The sequence below is a fragment of the Pezoporus flaviventris genome, unplaced genomic scaffold (genome assembly GCF_033815535.1).
Source record: "Pezoporus flaviventris isolate CSIRO_AGI_PZ_B2104156 unplaced genomic scaffold, CSIRO_AGI_Pfla_v1 ptg000014l, whole genome shotgun sequence".
In the NCBI taxonomy this organism is placed as follows: Eukaryota; Metazoa; Chordata; class Aves; order Psittaciformes; family Psittacidae; genus Pezoporus; species Pezoporus flaviventris.
The window spans coordinates 1,526,279-1,544,197 of record NW_026892562.1 but is presented as its reverse complement, the minus strand read 5'-3'; the positions used below and the strand labels follow the sequence as shown (position 1 = coordinate 1,544,197).

The 17,919-nt window shown below is 43.3% G+C and overlaps 1 protein-coding gene across 1 annotated transcript; it reads left to right on the top strand.

Annotated features, from left to right (window-relative positions):
• The first annotated feature begins 14,614 nt into the window (after window positions 1-14,614).
• Window positions 14,615-17,698, top strand: FGF4 (fibroblast growth factor 4). The gene is made up of 3 exons (XM_061453081.1): window positions 14,615-14,918; window positions 15,681-15,784; window positions 17,522-17,698. The coding sequence occupies exons 1-3, from the start codon at window positions 14,615-14,617 to the stop codon at window positions 17,696-17,698; spliced, it is 585 nt and encodes a 194-aa protein (XP_061309065.1).
• Window positions 17,699-17,919: the final 221 nt, after the last annotated feature.

The following is a 17,919-nucleotide window of genomic DNA, read 5'->3' as shown; positions in this document are numbered from 1 at the left end:
TGACTATTTTCTGATTGATGTAAATAACTTGGGGATGGTTTTATTTATAACAAGCTTGTTTTTATTGCAAGCATACTACTTTGTTATAAATGTGCAACATGGCCATTTTACAGCAGCACTAGCCAAGCTAATGAGCTGTTCAGATCACATTTGTGTGATGCCTCACATGATGATGCTTACATGTAAGAGACTTAATAAAACAATATTTGTTTTCTTCATTGTCTTTTTCTTATAGTGCCTGTAGCATTGGTCTTTTTTGGTGAGAAGTGACTGGGCATCTGCCTCAAGAAGACCTAACTAAATTTTGCCCTCTGACTGGAGATTGGCCACTGCTTCTGTAAGTTTTGACAGCCTTTGGCCAGCAATGGAGAGCATCCTCAGAAAGCTATCGCTAAGCTGCCCAAAGGATGGAATTAAGACTTGATATTTCCATTTGATCACAACAGGTAAGTTTGAATCCTCATCTTTAAAATGCAGTATTTTGCTTGTGTGTATCATGGAACATCTTTAATCAGATAAATTCTGATCAAGGACAAAAGTCCCCTTAACGCAAAAAGAGTTTAATGTGAAGAGACAGATCAATTTTGTGATTAGTCTGAATAAAGATTGATGAGCCTGAATAAAGCATTAAATCAGTACATAACACCAAGCTCCAGGTGTATTTTTAATTCATCAATATTTCTAAATAAATCCTTTCAGAGACATATGAGTGAAGCTCTGCTTGAGAAAGTGACAGATGCAGGAGGTCACAAATTCATGCTGCCACACATGAACAGAGTCAGAAACCTGTCAGAATGTCTCACCTCTCAAAAGTTGATCTATTGAAAAAGGAGACAGGAAAACTCAGGATTTTACGTGAGAAGGTAGAAATAAGAGTGGAAACCTGTTGAAAAGAGCATTTATAATCTATGCTGGGAAATTTAAAATAGAAAGAAAAAAATCAAACAGGGCTGTCAAGTACAACGATCAAGACCAAAAGCCACTGAAGAGTTATCATTGCTCCTTGGATCCAGCCCTCTGTGCGACACACGGATGGTGGCTGTCCTGAAGCATCACATCCTCCTGGTTGTGCTGACAACAAAGGTAGCACCCCTGGGACAGCATCAAGTATTCCGAGTGCTTTTTAAAGCTGAAGAAGAACTTGTCCCTGGTATTCAGATGTGATTACAGCAAGCTGAAGAAAAAGAAAAGGGGGTGACAGGAAGGAATATAAAACTCAAGAGGCATTAGCTTGTTTGCTGTGTTTGGGAATGCATTTGCTTGAGTACCTGTGAACAAGAAAGCAGACACAGCTGAATGGTAGGCTTGAGGAAAGTCAGTTTAACTTCAGAAGAGGGTATACATACACTGATCATATCTTAACCCTAAAAGACATAATTAAACAATAGTGTAAGCATGGAAGACTTCTGAATGTGTGAAGTGGACCATTAGAAAACACAACACCTATTGTGGGGATATTGGTGACACAGAGGTACTAGGAAGATTACAAAGTGAGATTAATGTTAATGACAGATGGAAAGGTTACTGAACCCACACTTTGGAGAGATGCAAATCACAACCATAGCACTTCTGTGATAAGGATTTCAACATGGTAGGTAATGGTTTGGGACCATTAGTTCACATACCGTGGCTTTACCCAACAGCTCTTAGATGCTAAGGGCTTGCAGTCCTGGTGACAACAGAGTTGTGTCACCTGATGTCCTACATCAGCCAAATCACTGGGCTTTTTGTGAGCACCTGAGAACTCCCCATGCACCTCTGATGCACTTTTGCTCTGTATAGGATAACATATACCTTTGTCCAGAAGGCAAAGAAAATTTTAGGGGAACTTCATTTACGAGTGAACCCCACAGTGAAATTCACTGTGAGCAGTGAACAATTTCACATGTTGTTACAAGAAGGAAAAAAGTCAGATGACTGTATCATCTTGAAAGAATGAACAGCATTAGCACATATAAGACCAAGCTGAAAGCCAGGCCAATAGTTTGTGGATCTCTTGAGACTGACAATCTGTCAGTGAAATCTCCTCTATAAGAAACCACTGACTTTTTACAAAGTAAGTCTCATCCTGCTCAGTTAAATACCTTTTTCTTAGTATAATGTGCATCTAAAAGCTTTTTCTCTTGTATTGCAAAGAAATCATTCTCATCTTCCTTTGTTTCCTCAGAACCTTTCACAAACCATAAAATCACAGCCTGGTTTTGGTTGGAAGGGACCTTAAAGCTCATTCAGTTCCAAACCCTGCCATGGGCAAGGACACCTTCCACTAGACCAGGTTGCTCCAAGCCCCATCCAACCTGGCCTTGAACACTGCCAGGGATGGGGCAGCCACAGCTTCTCTGGGCACCCTGTGCCAGTGCCTCAGCACCCTCACAGGGAAGAACTTCTGCCTAAGAGCTCATCTCAATCTCCCCTCTGTCAGGTTAATGCCATTCCCCCTTGCCTTGTCCCTACAGGCACTTGTCCAAAGCCCCTCTACAGCTTTCTTGTCTTACCCTTTAGGCACTGGAAGCTGCTCTAAGTTCTCCCCAGAGCCTTTTATTCTACAGCATTCTCACAGGCAGCAAATACTTTCTGCATTATCAGTCTCACCAGTAGCATCTCTTACACTTACCTGTATGAATGAACATGCAACATATATTTATTTGCAAAAATCAGCCTTAGGAACCACCAGTTTCAGTGACAGAGGTGTTTTTGCAGCATGAAGGCAGGTGGAGTCGAGAAGCAGCCTACACAGCAAGTCACAAGATTGAGACTTGGAGCAGAAATCTGGTTCATGAATTTGGTTTGAGATTTATTGCTCAGCAACTTGGAGAGCAGCTACTCAACAGCTGGCTTTCTAGCCAAAACACACTGGCAAACAGCAAAACTGTCATGGTAACAGCGTTACACGCAGATTGCAATGGCAGTCTGGTCTACTAAGGGAATTTCTAAGTGGTACCATAAAAATACTACTAATAATAACCAGTAATTGTAACTATTGCTACTCCTAATAATAGGAATAAATATATTTATATCTCGCTGTTGTTATATTATATTTGGCTAGTATTTGGTGATTCCAAATTGCTGTTTAAACATTCCTGGCTGATTTCTTATAAGCTCTCTCTGCTGAGGTATTGCAGCCTGTCCAGCAGTACAGGGTTAGTCCATGAGCAAAGGTGCTCTGTATGTTCCCCTCTACAGCTAATGGGAATGTCTTTCCCTTATCCCTAATTACCACAGAAGCTTAATATATAGTAATATGTAACTTCATTATACATGAGTATGGTGTTGGTGATGGGAGCCCTGAAGCCCCTGAAGGAGCAGGAGTATCAGAGCAGGGCATTGGGTAAAGACCGTTGCAAGCTCCTAAAGGGAAGGGTTCCTGAAGCCACTTTGCCAACATCATCAAATCATGATCTGATATATTTAGGAGCTAGCTCTGCAGCGTGAGTTCATGTTGGGTTGAATTCATGTTGGGTTGAAAGCATCAAGAAGCATGAGAATGGGTTGCAAACCACCCCTCAGGCTCAATAAAAAATAATGGCAATTTGCTTTTGTTAAATAATAACCTACAACAGTGTACAAGGTTTGTTCCCATGATTCTGAATTATGACTGCACTTGAACCAAAGCAGCTAGAGGAGGGAGTTTTCTTAAAATCCTAAAATGGCTTGTGTTGGAAAGGACCTTAAAGCTCATTCAGTTCCAACCCCTGCCACAGGCAGGGACACCTTCCACTAGACCAGGTTGCTCCAAGCCCCTTCCAGCTTGGTCTTGAACACTGACAAGGATGACACAGCTTCTCTGGGCAACCTGTGCCAGCGCCTCACCACCCTCATAGGGAAGAACTTCTGCCTAAGACCTCATCTCCGTCTCCCCTCTGTCAGGTTAAAGCGATTTCCCCCCTGTCCTGCACCTACAGGCCCTTGTCCAAAGCCCCTCTCCAGCTTTCTTGTCAGCCCCTTTAGGCACTGTAAGCTGCTCTAAGTTCTCCCCAGAGACTTTTATTCTCCAGGCTGAACAAGCCCAGCTCTCTCAGCCTGTCTTCATAAGAGACTTGTAGAGGTTCTTCAGGACTGGTCTGATGTCTCAAAGTGTGGCTTTGGTTTGACATGTGCTCTAGATCCTGGAGGTCCTGGCATAATGTCTTAACCAGCTCCAGCTCCCCTTCTTCTGTAGCCACTCCTCTTGTGTGGGACAAGACATGACCTACCCTATCTTCCTCTTCAAAGTAGTACACAAATAGATAGGCACTGGTTTTCCAGATTGCTGTGCTGGTGTTGGCCAATAAAGACTAAATGAAAATATGAAGAATTTCTTTACTGTGAGGGTAGGGAGGCACTGGCACAGATTACCCAAAGAAGTGGTGAATGCTTCATCCCTGTCAGTGGTTCAGGGTCAGGTTGGACAGGGCTTGGAGCAATCTGGTCTAGTGGAAGGTGTCCCTGCCCATGGCAGGAGGTTGGAACTGGATGATTTTTAAGGTCCTTTCCAACACAAACCATTCTATGTACTGTGTAGCAGGCAATAGGAATGGCATTTTACATGAAGGACTATTGTATCATCATTATGTCCTTTTATCTTCCAATCCAGAAGCATGCATGAAGACTCCAATGTGTTTTACTTTTTGGAGATATACTGCATTTGAACTTAGAGTAACACATATAGCCTCTTAACATGCTGGTCCAAAGCCTCTCAGGAATATAAACTTACACATTAAAAAGTGGAAGGTGGGGGGAGAAAGTTTAATTTTAAAGGACTTCATGACAGGATCCTTTTTCACCCAAATATTGGTAACCAAATTTAGTTTTTAGCCACTGAAAAAAATGGATATTCCAAAAGCTCCAAATCGTTTTATAATACCTCATTCCAGCATTAGGAAGCTTCATTAAGGTAGCCAAAAATGTGAGTGTGCTGAAACCAGCCCCTCTGATTTTGCCTGGTTCTTCACATACTGGGACAAATTACATACAGCTTGTCCTAGCAGTTCTGCTGTGCTCCTTTTGCGGTGGAGGGCGTGTTTCAGTGGTTATTATAAGACTGTAAGACTTTGGGGTTCACAGGGCTTTTTCTGGCCATGTCTCTGACTGAGTGGAATATTTTGTGACTGTATATAGCACGTGGCAAATAGCATAGCAGTGACTGCACAGCACTGTCTGAATTCCCTGAGCAGAGAGTTTTCCTTTCATTATGTGTCATTCCCATCCCACTGTCCTAATTCTGATAACTCATGTCCATCTTCCACTCCCATTAATATCAATAATAATGTACATGCAAATTCATATCAAAATAATAATTCTGACTGGGTGTGATCTGAACATCAAAATAATATCTCTGGTAGGGATCACGCTTTCTGTAGGCTTGGCTTCTTTCCGTTTATCCCATTTATCTCAGGAAATGATTTGGAAGTGACTGAGAAAAAGGCTGAGCTCATATAATAATTTACTCATTATTCTACTTTGGTAGTAGCAAACTGAAAATGTTGTCTGTGGGACATGTTCTGTTTCCATGCTAAGAGGTTTTAGATGACCACACTATTATACTCCATGTTTGCAGCATGTGCATATTCAGGAAAGAGATTTGTCTTAGCTCTAAGCAGCGTTTGATCCACTGAATGGAAGGAAACATGTCTTAGTCCTGGGAAACTATGAAGAATACCGAAGTCTTCATTCTGTTGTTGTCTACCTAGTTAAAGACTGTTTTCTTCTCAAGGCAATCTTTAAAATGGTAATTTCAAGTTTGTGTTTAACTTGTTCCACATCTTAAAAAACCCAAAAGCACTCCTAAGCAAGGTCAGAATCTAAGCTAAATTCCTGGGATCTCTTCCCAGGGACTTGCCACAGAGCAATCTGGAAATTCTATGTTCTCTTGGCCCAAACATAAATATGTTTTGAAATAGAAGAAAAGTAAAGTGAATGTTCATTGCTGAGACCTAAGGAAATTGTGTGGCTTCATTGAAAATGCTGTCCAGCCCTGTTCCTTCTTTCATCTGCAGGCACAAAATTAGACCTTGTGAGAAATGTGCTCAATGCCAGGAATCATCAAAATGAAGATAAGCAGACTCTCTTTTTCTGTTGCTTGTTTCTTTTTTAACCTGCATGTATTAGTTCCTGTAATGCTGATGTTACTGTAGCTCTCATAGCTTTATTAGTGAAGCAAGAAAGATAGAGGGGAAGCAGGTAATATTAAAATGGCTGACTGGAAGAAAATTGTTCTGGGCATTGGATGGCAAAAGGAATTAATGATGAAGTCAAAAAAATCAAACAATGCAGTGTGCTATCACTGCAGGTTTCTTGGTGTCAAGATGATTTTTCTGGGCAAGGATCATTCCTCAAAACATACTTACTTACATCTTGTGTGATCTAAACTTGGAGTGAGGACTGGGTCCCACTGTGATCTATAAGACATGTTGTTAAACAGCATAAAGAGAGTGAATAACAGATGTGGCAAAACTGAAAACAAATATTCCAGACATGTCCGATGACAGATGACTAGCACGTCTGTTGACAGATAACCTGTTTTACACACTTCTGCAATATGCTTCTCAGCTACGCATCTGTCATCTTTTCTTTCCAAATATCTTGAAGGAGAAGAAACTACATTTTTCTTAATATATTAGTGCTGTCATTGCCTTCAAGCAACACAGAATTTGATGAATAACCTCCATGCCAGTTGATCCTTCAAGCTTTAGAGCTGTTACCTGCATATACCTCATGGTCTGCAGTTTACTTTTCAAGTACTCACCCATCACACCATGCAGTTGTTTTTGTCTGACTTCAGTAGCAGTAACACAGCGCTGAACTAGGTGTTTGTCTGAGTGAACTCTCAATTAAATTGTGGGGTTATAACTGTTTTCAAGGCCAGAGTGCAAGACAAAGCCTTTGCTGTTGCCAAGACCACAGGTGGTTATTAGGAAAGGGCTTTCAGACACATTTCAAGATGTCTGTGTTCCAGCCTCCACCCTACACAGCCCAGAAGGTGCAGAAGTTTCTCCAAAATCAAAGGAGCCCAGCTGTGTCTCTTGGTGCAGGTGAGTTCCATCGTCCTGCTAGACCCATTCAGCTGCCCTGTCTTCAAGGTTCAGTCATAGTTTAGTGGAAGGTCCCTGACCACAGCAAGGGGTTGGAACTAGATGATCGTAAGGTCCTTTCCAACCCAGACCATTCTACGGTTGTGGGTTCTCAAAGTGCTGTGCCATGTTGGGAAAGCATCTTGCCTAGACCAGGTTTTGAGATCCTCCGCCAGAGTAGTTTTTCAACCCTGACAGATCACACACACCTTCAAAGGCCTCTCTGATCTTGATTCCCCTTCTGCCACCCCAGACATGAGTGAGGGCACCTCATCTGACTGCGGCATAGCTGCCCCTCACTGCCACAACAAACAGTGGGCTAGGAAGGAGGATAGCAACACACAGCTCATGGAGGTAGTCTGAGGATATGGCCACTACCCCCTTAGAGGACTCTGACCTTGCAGTGATGAGCACAAAGAAAAGTCCAAGAGTAAATAAGGGAAAGAGACATGTGTTCGTTTCACGGTTGTGACACTAAAGGTCAACTGGAAAAGCTAGTCTCCTACATGCTTGGAGAGGTTAGGAATTGTACAGCCAGGTCCAGATATGTTCTGACAGATTTTAAGTGGGACTTTGCTGAGAAGTTGTAAAATTCAGCAATACACGTCATTTGCTTACAACAGCCAGTTTTCTTCACGTTAGCCACCAGTAACAAATGATTCATACAAGAGAGGCCACATGTTGAACAGATTCGTTTAAAATGACCATGCTACATTCAAAGTCAGCTAAAACATTCTCACACAAAAAAGTTAACTTAAGCTCCTATTTCCCACAATAACAATAATGAAAATAAGCTTAGCAAACACTTACCCCCATTCTCAAAACTAATTTTCTGTTATGTTTCCTTTTCCCAGTTTTGTTTGGCAGAGTGTCAAATGGTGTAGCAGCAAAAGTGTGAGTGTCATAATCTGACAGAGGAAAAAAATGTATATTTTTAGCTTTAAAGTGTTTATAATATCGGTAGGTAAAAAGAATACAGGACAAAGAAGAACAAAATAACATACGCAGAAATGTCAACAATGAATGTGAAAGTATAAGTATGTGAGTTTTAGTATAAGAACAAGCTTGGCTGGGAACTGAGTTCTCTAAAAAAAGACCTACGTTAACAACTGAAGCCCTCTAAACACACTTCTCTACCTAGGTTCTTAGCAGACTTCCCTTTCAAACTTTGATGCATGAAGATGAGGGCCATGAGCCTATGACAACATCCTGGGACATGATTACCCTCAAAAATCATCTGGTTTGACTGATGACTTCCCAAGACATTTCCATTGTCTCATCCCATTGAGTCCTGCTCTTCAATAATACAAACTCCAGTGATATTCCTGAGGAGTCTGCGGATCCTCTATTTTCACCACTTGTCCCACCACCCCACAGAAAAGTATCTCAGGTTTCAGGAACTGTCACTAATGACATCATCAGAGAGAAAAACCACTTAAGGCTGCAAAGAATTCTTCCTTTATCTGGTTCTCATGGCATTGCTCCCCAAAGCTCATTTTCAAGCCAGGCATAGCTTATGCGTTCAAGTAAGCAGCAGCACCATAAAGGTGACTGCAGAAGATCCACCATGCTGGACGCATCCTTCAGCCCTGCAGTTAAGATCTGGGTGTTGTTTAGTCATCCTTTACCATGAATGTAACTTCCATTAAGGGCATTTGTTTCTGTAAGTATGTCATCTTGTCCTGAGGAGGGACAAGAGAGTAGAACAACAACAGAAAAAAAAGAGAGGATAGGAGACAGCTGGAAGCATGTGCAGCAAAAATTGCTGATAACAGAGCAAAAGCTGGTGGAGCATAGGAAACTGCTGGAAATATAGAGCAGTAGCGACAGTAGGGTTGGGAATTCTTGTGATGGGGAATGCACAGTGAAAGAAAATCATGGAGTAAAGCTTCAGCCTGCAGAAACAGGGAGAGAAGCAGAGGGTATAGCAGGTTGTCCAGATGTGTTTCTTCACCTGAGAGCTGTTCATACGTCAGTGACAAGGACCAGCAGGACAAGGAAGTGGCTTACAATGGCCATGCTTGGGTAATGGCTTTGGGTCTCCCAGAGAGTTGCTGTCACCACACCATCATCTCACTTTGACCTGATGCTGCAGGAACAGTAATCTTACAGCTCAAAAGCAATAATGAAAATAAATCAAGCACAGAAGCTGAGAAAGAGGCTGCTGAGACACTGAATCTAGTTCACAGAAAGTAAAATATCTGTGGCCTACTCTTCCAGTGGGAGCTGCTTGGCCTATCCTTGCAGCAGTGTATGTATATTATGGACTGTAGTGATAGGAAAAGGGGTAATGGATTCAAATTTATACAGGGGAAGTTCAGGTTAGTTATAAGGAAGAAGTTTTTACTGTGAGGGTGCTGAGGCACTGGCACAGGTTGCCCAGAGAAGCTGTGGCTGCCCCATCCCTGGCAGTGTTCAACACCAGCCTGGACAGATCCTTGGGCAACATAGTTTAGGTGCCCATGTCTGTAACAGGCAGTTGGAACTAGGTGATCTTAAGGTCCCTTCCAACTCAAACCATTCTATGAGTCTACATGAGCAGTAGGGTCACAAGCTGGAAGCACGAATTGCAACATCTAAGCTGCTGAATACCTACAGGAGCCACAAAGATGTGCACTGTCCTGTTTTATAGAGAGATGTACGAGTGCACAAATTCACCAGCAGCAGAGGGAGTAGCTGTTGAAAAAGTCCGTACCCATCACAAGCTAAGTAATGTTCAGAAGTCCCACTGAATCAATCCAAACACACTGCAGAGAGGTTATTGGTGCCATTGTTATCTGCCCAGTATTGTAGCTGCCTGCTGCTATACTCCACCGTCCTTTCCCAATATATAACACTACAACATCACTCAAGATAATAAGGTTTTGATCATAGCAAGACGCTTACAACAGCAAACAGCCTGGGCATGGAGAGATCAAATAGACCAGCTGCAAACAGAGAAGAAAAAGAGTGCATCTGACTCTCTAGCTTGTGTGGGGGTATGGGTGTTATGCGGGCAGCAGAGGCCTGGATGGTGAAGGTCTCCCAGCGATCCTGGCCATCCAGGGCTTGGGCCTCCAGCACTGTGCCGCATTCCAGCCTCCTCCTCTCCCAGGACCATGCCCCTGCTCACACAGAGAGGCAGCCAGATGTGAACGTGAGAAAGCTTCCTCAGGCAAGTCCCTTCTACAAATCATGGGGTAGTTGTTTTCTAAAATAATCATAATTAAAAGGGGTGTAAGCAAAGGGAGAGCTGGGGTGTGAGGTTGCTTTTTTACTGTGTCCTTCTAGCATTCAAACATAGTGAAAGGGATTTTTTTCCTGACAATATACTTCTCTGTGCCCCTTCTAGTACACTTCCCATCCTTCGAGATCAAAGAGTCTCAGTACAATATTTGCCTACAGCAGAAAAGCTCATGAGCAACATCTTTCAGGGTCGTTTCTGTCTATTTACTGGAGTTAATAAATATGTAAATTGATTTTTAAGTGGTGGACATAGACCCCTTTAGACATACAGAGACACAACCAAGTTCACATGACTGCTATGTCAGTGTAATTGCAGAATCATTTCTATAAATATTGTAAAGATATTCCAGATTCCTCCTTATTTCCCCCTTTTCCTTTCAGAATACATGATATGGGGCTTGAGCCTGGGTGTGGACCTGAATTGTGACCATCCTTTCTTGTTTTTTCTACTTTAAGCCTAGAGGAATTTGGAAAGCAGAGCTGTCTGAACTGTGATATCCACATACACTTCTCAGGAAACGGAGGCAATACAAAGATGAAGACATTTTACCTCTTTTAATGTTTAAATTATTGCTGTGAAAGAGTGAGTGACATCAGGTATAGGGGGAACTCCGTGGTTTAGAAGCATTGAGACTACTGTTTTATAGGCAGACTCACACACACGTATGCAATTTGAAAGCAAAACCAAGCCTCATAGTTTCCTTCTTAGCTGGAAATTTGTGGATTTTCCTCTCAGAAAGGTTAGTCTGAAGCCTTTATGGGAAAAGTGCCATTTAATTCTGTAACAAGTTGAGGTGAACTTGCAGAAGCGTCCCTTATTAATCGGTGATATGACAATATGATTTGGTGTTCTGGACACTCAGTGTAATCATTTAGGACCTGCTTTAGCAAACATGTGATTTCAGAGCCTAACAGGGCATTTTAGGACCCATTTCCATATGTCCCAAAGGGCTGAAGATTATCGCAGCTCTCTGGGCCTCCAGTGCACATCCCTACCTTCAAGCTTTAATGTGCTTTCACATTCACAGGACTAAGGCCTCAGAGTTCATATTTTTTTGGGTCAGGGATAATCACTGTCAGTGGCAGTAAGGCCAAGCAGACCTAGCCCTGATCCATCAGCTGAGGGTGTTAGACTGTGCTTCTGCTGCAGGAGGGAAGCTGCTGGGTAGGGATGTTGGCAGAAGTACTGCTCCTTGGCCTTACCCTTCAGAAGGTAAATAAACTTAATCTCAAATTCACCCACTGCTATTTGCTAGCAAATAATACAGGTTTTGAAGCGAGGTGGAATCACACTGTTCTATGACCCCTAAGGAAGAAGAAGGCATCCAGAACAGACTGCAGAGCAGTTTCCAAACCTATGAGCCTTTGCCTGATGCATAGCCCTTTCACCCAGAGCTAACCCATCTGCATTGTCAGGTGGAAGAGGGGTTTGGATGGAAAAATAGTAGACGTCTGGATGTTTGACAGCAGTGGGTTTATCAGCCTGTAAATCTCCACAGAGAAAAATCTCAACTCCCCTCTCTTTAAACACACGCAGGAATTTACTTATTTGACATTGAGACAAAACTACAAAAAAGAGACTTGTACCTCTGTAGCACCAGACTGCAATCACCCACAAGGCAGCAGCAGTCTCTTTTTCCATCCTGAGAGCTGTGGTTGAAAAGACAACACACACTGTGTATATGCACCTCACAAGAAGAAATAAAAGTACATCATCTAAGTTTGCTTAGGTTTAGCAAAGGTCAGAGATTTTCGCACCTAGGTGAGCTGTCATCTGGCTTGGGGCAATTCTCTTTTCTCTCGCATCCTTTGCTGGAACAGCAGGAGAGCTTTACTGGTGTGAAAGACTAAGCTGTCTTCAGGCTATAAAGGACTTGAGTCACAAACCACTTCCCCCCTCCCCATGCACATTTTTGTATTAATTCAGGACCTTCCAAAATTGTCCTAATATCTCCTCACCTGTTGGTTCTGAAAACCTGTTGAAGGCCAAGGCTTAAGCTAAGGGAAGTGATATTACTTAGCTCTAAACTAAGTAATTCTAGACCAGCGGGGTCAAAACTTCTACTTTTAAACACTGAGCTTCATTTTCATGAACTTAAACCAAATTAAGTAATTACCTAGGAACAACTGCATAACTTAGGCACAACAGCAACGTCTAAGGAATTGCACCACATACATACATGTAGAAAAAAATCAATACTTGCATGAACAGGACACCTCTAAAGTGTGGGAATAAACTGGCACTATAGCCCCTACAAGTTCAGTGACTAAGAGGCAGCTCCACATGTTGGTGCTCCAGAGCAATGTTGTGCTTTTGCATTTCTTAAAAGGATATTTAGAATCAAGATCTTTATTACCACTTTTGAGCACATACTGCCTCTTTAAACATTTCCCTCTTTAATAAAGCCTTGGTTCTCTCCTTTGTTTTGTTTTGTTTTGTTTGTTTGTTTGTTTGTTTGTCCTCTTTCATTTTTCACTTCTTAAACCTTCCATGCAACAACTATTTTGGCTTTTAATGAAGGGAATGTTTCTGCAGCCAGCAAACTGTAAACCATGTCGCTTGGATACAGCAAAAGCCGAAATTCCACAGATTTCCATAAAGCCATACATTGTGTTGGGAGGGGGAGTGTGCTGGGCATTCTTTGGTTTTTGTGTCCTGCATTAGCATTTGTAGAGAAAAAGAGGAAGAAACAGAAAAGAAGAAAGGAGAGGGAGAGAGAAGGAAAGAAGGGAAGAAGGGAGGAAAGAAAGTAAAAAAGAAATAAAAAAAGACGGAAGGAAGAGGGGAGAAAGAAAGGAAAGAAAGAAAGGAAAGGAAGGGAGGGAGGAAGGAAGGAAGGAAGGAAGGAAGGAAGGAAGGAAGGAAGGAAGGAAGGAAGGAAGGAAGGAAGGAAGGAAGGAAGGAAGGAAGGAAGGAAGGAAGGAAGGAAGGAAGGAAGGAAGGAAGGAAGGAAGGAAGGAAGGAAGGAAGGAAGGAAGGAAGGAAGGAAGGAAAAGAAAGAAAGAAAGAAAGAAAGAAAGAAAGAAAGAAAGAAAGAAAGAAAGAAAGAAAGAAAGAAAGAAAGAAAGAAAGAAAGAAAGAAAGAAAGAAAGAAAGAAAGAAAGGAAGAAAGGAAGAAAGGAAGAAAGGAAGAAAGGAAGAAAGGAAGAAAGGAAGAAAGGAAGAAAGGAAGAAAGGAAGAAAGGAAGAAAGGAAGAAAGGAAGAAAGGAAGAAAGGAAGGAAGAAGGAAAGAAGGAAGGAAAGAAAGAAAGAAAGAAAGAAAGAAGAAAGAAAGAAAGAAAGAAAGAAAGAAAGAAAGAAAGAAAGAAAGAAAGAAAGAAAGAAAGAAAGAAAGAAAGAAAGAAAGAAAGAAAGAAAGAAAGAAAGAAAGAAAGAAAGAAAGAAAGAAAGAAAGAAAGAAAGAAAGAAAGAAAGGAAGAAAGGAAGAAAGGAAGAAAGGAAGAAAGGAAGAAAGGAAGAAAGGAAGAAAGGAAGAAAGGAAGAAAGGAAGAAAGGAAGAAAGGAAGAAAGGAAGAAAGGAAGGAAGAAAGAAAGAAAGGAAGGAAAAGAAAGAAAGAAAGAAAGAAAGAAAGAAAGAAAGAAAGAAAGAAAGAAAGAAAGAAAGAAAGAAAGAAAGAAAGAAAGAAAGAAAGAAAGAAAGAAAGAAAGAAAGAAAGAAAGAAAGAAAGAAAGAAAGAAAGAAAGAAAGAAAGAAAGAAAGAAAGAGAAAAGGGAAAGAAGGGAGCCGCTGTGATGAACGCAAAATATGACCTTTTCTTTTCAGAAAGTTTGTGCTGTCCCTCTCGTTTAGCACCAGTGCTGCTCACCCGTTCTCTTCAAGACGCTTCGGAGCTGTTAAGCATCTAGGGGTGATAATTTGACTTTCAGCTAAACAGGAGGGCTGCAGCAGACAGCAGTAGGTGGTGATGTAATAGGTACCAACGCACATGGATGTATAAATATCGTGTCTAGGGCTGAAGCGCTATGGCTGAGCCGCTATTAGGAGAAGATCAGCACTTCAGACAAGACTCCTGGAGTTGAGATCAAGTTCAGAAGCTCTTGCTTCTGGGATTTACTCTCCATGCAGCCAGCACAGGGAAACAGCAAATCCTCCGGGGACTGAGCGCGGGACTTTCTTCTTCCCCTCCGGCCTCCCTTTTTCTTCCAGCAGCACCTCCTCCCCCCCCCCCCCCCCTTCCCTTTTTTTTGTGTGTGTTCTGTTTTGGGTGTTTTATTTTGTTTTGCTTTGTTGGTTGGTTTCCCTTTTTTCTCTTTTTCCCCTCTTCTTCCTCCAACTTTTGACCTCAGTATAAAGCGGGAGCTGGGGGGTGAGCGTCTTTTCGGAGCCCCTAAACCGGGATGCCTCTCCCCGCGGCACTGCTGCAGGCGCTGCTCCTGGGCTTGCTATGGCCAGGAGCCGTCCGCGGCCGGTCGCTTCCGAGTCATCTCCCCGCCGGGCCCCGCCAGCGCCGTTGGGACGCTGCTCTCTTCGCTCGCTCCGTCGCTCGTCTCCCGGCCGAGCGCCGCGACGCCGCCCGCGACGGCGACTACCTCTTGGGTATCAAACGTTTGCGGCGCCTCTACTGCAACGTGGGCATCGGTTTTCACATCCAGGTCCTGCCCGACGGCCGTATCGACGGGATTCACAGCGAGAATCGATACAGTAAGCCGGTGACGACCCCCGTGGCGGGGAAGCTGAGGCGCTCCGCGCCCGCGGAACCGCCCTCGAGGGAGGTTCTGCGGGAGCAGAGCAGCTCACCTGCCTCGTAGAGTGGTGTGTGGCTAAAAGTGTGGGTGCATGGCTGATCTCTAAATACCCTAACAATCTCGCCCGACCACGACACCTCCGGGCTGCCCTCCTGGGCTTCCCCAAGGGCGGCGGGTGCCGGGGCCGCTGGCGCGCTGCTCGGCGCAGTGCTTGCCACCGTCAGGCACCAGGCGTCGGGGTTGGCTCAACATCTGGAGGGTCCGCAGCATCGTGGGCCGTCCAGTCTGAAAAGGGGCCGGGGAGAGCGCAGCTTTCCCCCAGACTTGAAAAGTATCTGCTGGGGACTTAACCCCGTGGCCCCATGGCTCTGATATCCAACTGAAACAATAAGATCCGGGAGGGGGGATATAAACTCCAAGATGACAAACGTTCCTTCGCCCCAGGCACAAACTCTGGTTTATTTGAACCTCGTCTACACTGGAGGATGCCTGGGGGCAAAGTAAAAATAGATACTTGGCTAAAAGAAGTCCCAGCATGGGGCATGGTGCAGCACGGTGAGCATGAGGCCGGGGTTCTGGGGCCACCCACAGAGGTGCTTGGGCACGGGGACCCATACCAAGCCGGGAATGAGAGCTTCTAGGTGAGGGCAGCACTGGCACCACGCAGTCCTTCCGGGTACAGCCCTTTGTCTCCCTGATTCCTATGTCTCCTCTGCAGGTTTGCTGGAAATCTCCCCCGTGGAAAGAGGAGTGGTGAGCATATTTGGTGTTAGAAGTGGACTCTTCGTGGCCATGAATAGCAAAGGGAAACTCTATGGGTCTGTAAGTAGCCATCGAGTGTGTGCCTGGGGGAGGGGACCATGATCAGCTGGGGTGGGAAGTGTGAATGGTGCTAAAAGCTGCTCAAGCCCCATCATTGCCCTTCCTGGGTCAGACAACACAAAGCAGCCCCTGTTGCCTTGCTAATAGAAGGTGTGCTGCCCAGGCATGCTGCTTAATGAGATTTTGAAGTGAAACCCACTCCTTTACATTATGCTTTTTCCTTGGTCCCTCATAAACACGGTAGTCACCCAACCATGGTACCCTTCTTTCCTAACACGTAGACCAACAGAGTAGTCAATTTCTGTGGCAAGACCTCAAGCTAGCCTCCATCCATCTCTTTCTTATATTTTAGTACAAACAGCCTCAAGGAGGTATGGCAATTGCTCATTCCATCTCCCAGAGGACACTTGAATTTGGGATCAGCGAGGCCCCCACAAATGATCCTCTATGATGTGATGAATCAGTTCTTATTGCATACCTATTGATCCCCCTTTGTTAGTGCTCTTGATTGGAGAGTCTGTTCCCATGACAGTTCAGCATTCTCAGGATTTGGACTTCTATAAGAAGGCAGATCTATTAGGATACAATACAGTTCTTTTTGACTCTGAATCTGTGGAAATGACAGAGTCATTTTATAAAATACACTTGAGGCGGACAACAGCAGTGCATGTCTTTGCCCATGTTGAGCTGTCCTCCTGCTTTTGAGTTCATCTCTGTAAAAGTTACTGACCTGCATAATTTCAAACCCATGTTCCTTCCTTACCCATGGCTTTTCTATTTCACGTTTCTCAATGATGCTTTCAAGAAACTTGGGCTGAGGAAGAGCCAAATCATGTCAAAGTTACCTAGGGCATTTTCACATGAAGACATGAAGCATCCAGAATTACCTTCTGGAGCATCAGTCCTGTCACAGAGGATTTTAATGTTTATAAGAGTCAGGCAGAATCAGTCACCAAAGTGCAGGAGTCCCCTTTGCATCATTCCTTAGGAAGTCTGCTGCTTCAGTGTCTTGTATAAAGTAATTCCCAGTGCAGTATTCATCTTAGCAGGCTGAGACTTCCTTTAGAAAACCCTAGGCTTTTGCTCACTAGTAAGAGACGAGTTCATTTGTTACTCTCCAGATAACACACTTGTAATACCCGTCCCTCTTTGTATTACAGATGAAACCTCTTCACTGAAAGGGTGCCTTTTGTCAGCTCTGTTTTCCCTTTGGATAGCATAAGCTATCCAAATAGCAGTTTGGATAGCATAAGCTATCCAAACCCTTCCTTAGATTTTAAAACTGAAGAAACAGAAAATACTGTGTGCGCTGAATGTCTTTAAAATGCTTCTTTCTCCTCAAGCAACACAAGGAAATGCTAGCAGTCAGACTTTTCTGAAGCCTCTCAGGCAATTTATTGCTGGTAGGACAACCAGAACAATTAAATGAACAGGGCAGCAGAATTGGGCCTATTCCCTCTGCAGCACTGTTTAAATGTGCCCCTCTCCCTCAAGAGCTATGGGTGTCCTTCCCACCTTTAGGCGGACATGCTCAGCCTGGACACAGCATCCTAAATCATCCTCTGCATCTTGAGTCCTGTTTGAAGCTTCATTTGGGTGACCACTTCAAAAGGTTACTAAATGGGGGGAGTCAGCTGTACGTTTCCTCTCAGCACACTTTCTACACCTGGTACCAAGAGTATTTCCACACCTGATGTTTAAAATTCCTTCCCTCTCATTCTATCCTTTTAATTTCAGACCCATTTCAATGACGAGTGCAAATTCAAAGAGATTCTCCTGCCAAACAACTACAATGCTTATGAATCCAGGATTTATCCCGGGATGTATATAGCCCTGAGCAAAAATGGAAGAACAAAGAAAGGCAATAAAGTATCTCCCACAATGACAGTGACACATTTTCTACCCAGAATCTGAGACATCTCCCTTCAGACCTACCTCAGCACAGGCAAAGATGCAAGACACGTTTGGGGAAATGAAACATGGTGCACTTTTACTGGAGAGTTTTATGCAAGAGTAGGTGTAAGATATTTAAATTAATTATTTAAATCTGTATATATTGACACAAAAGTTATTTATAGTTCTGATTCTTATTTGTGGGTGTTTTGTTTTTTTTTTAATTTCTGAACAAAACCAAA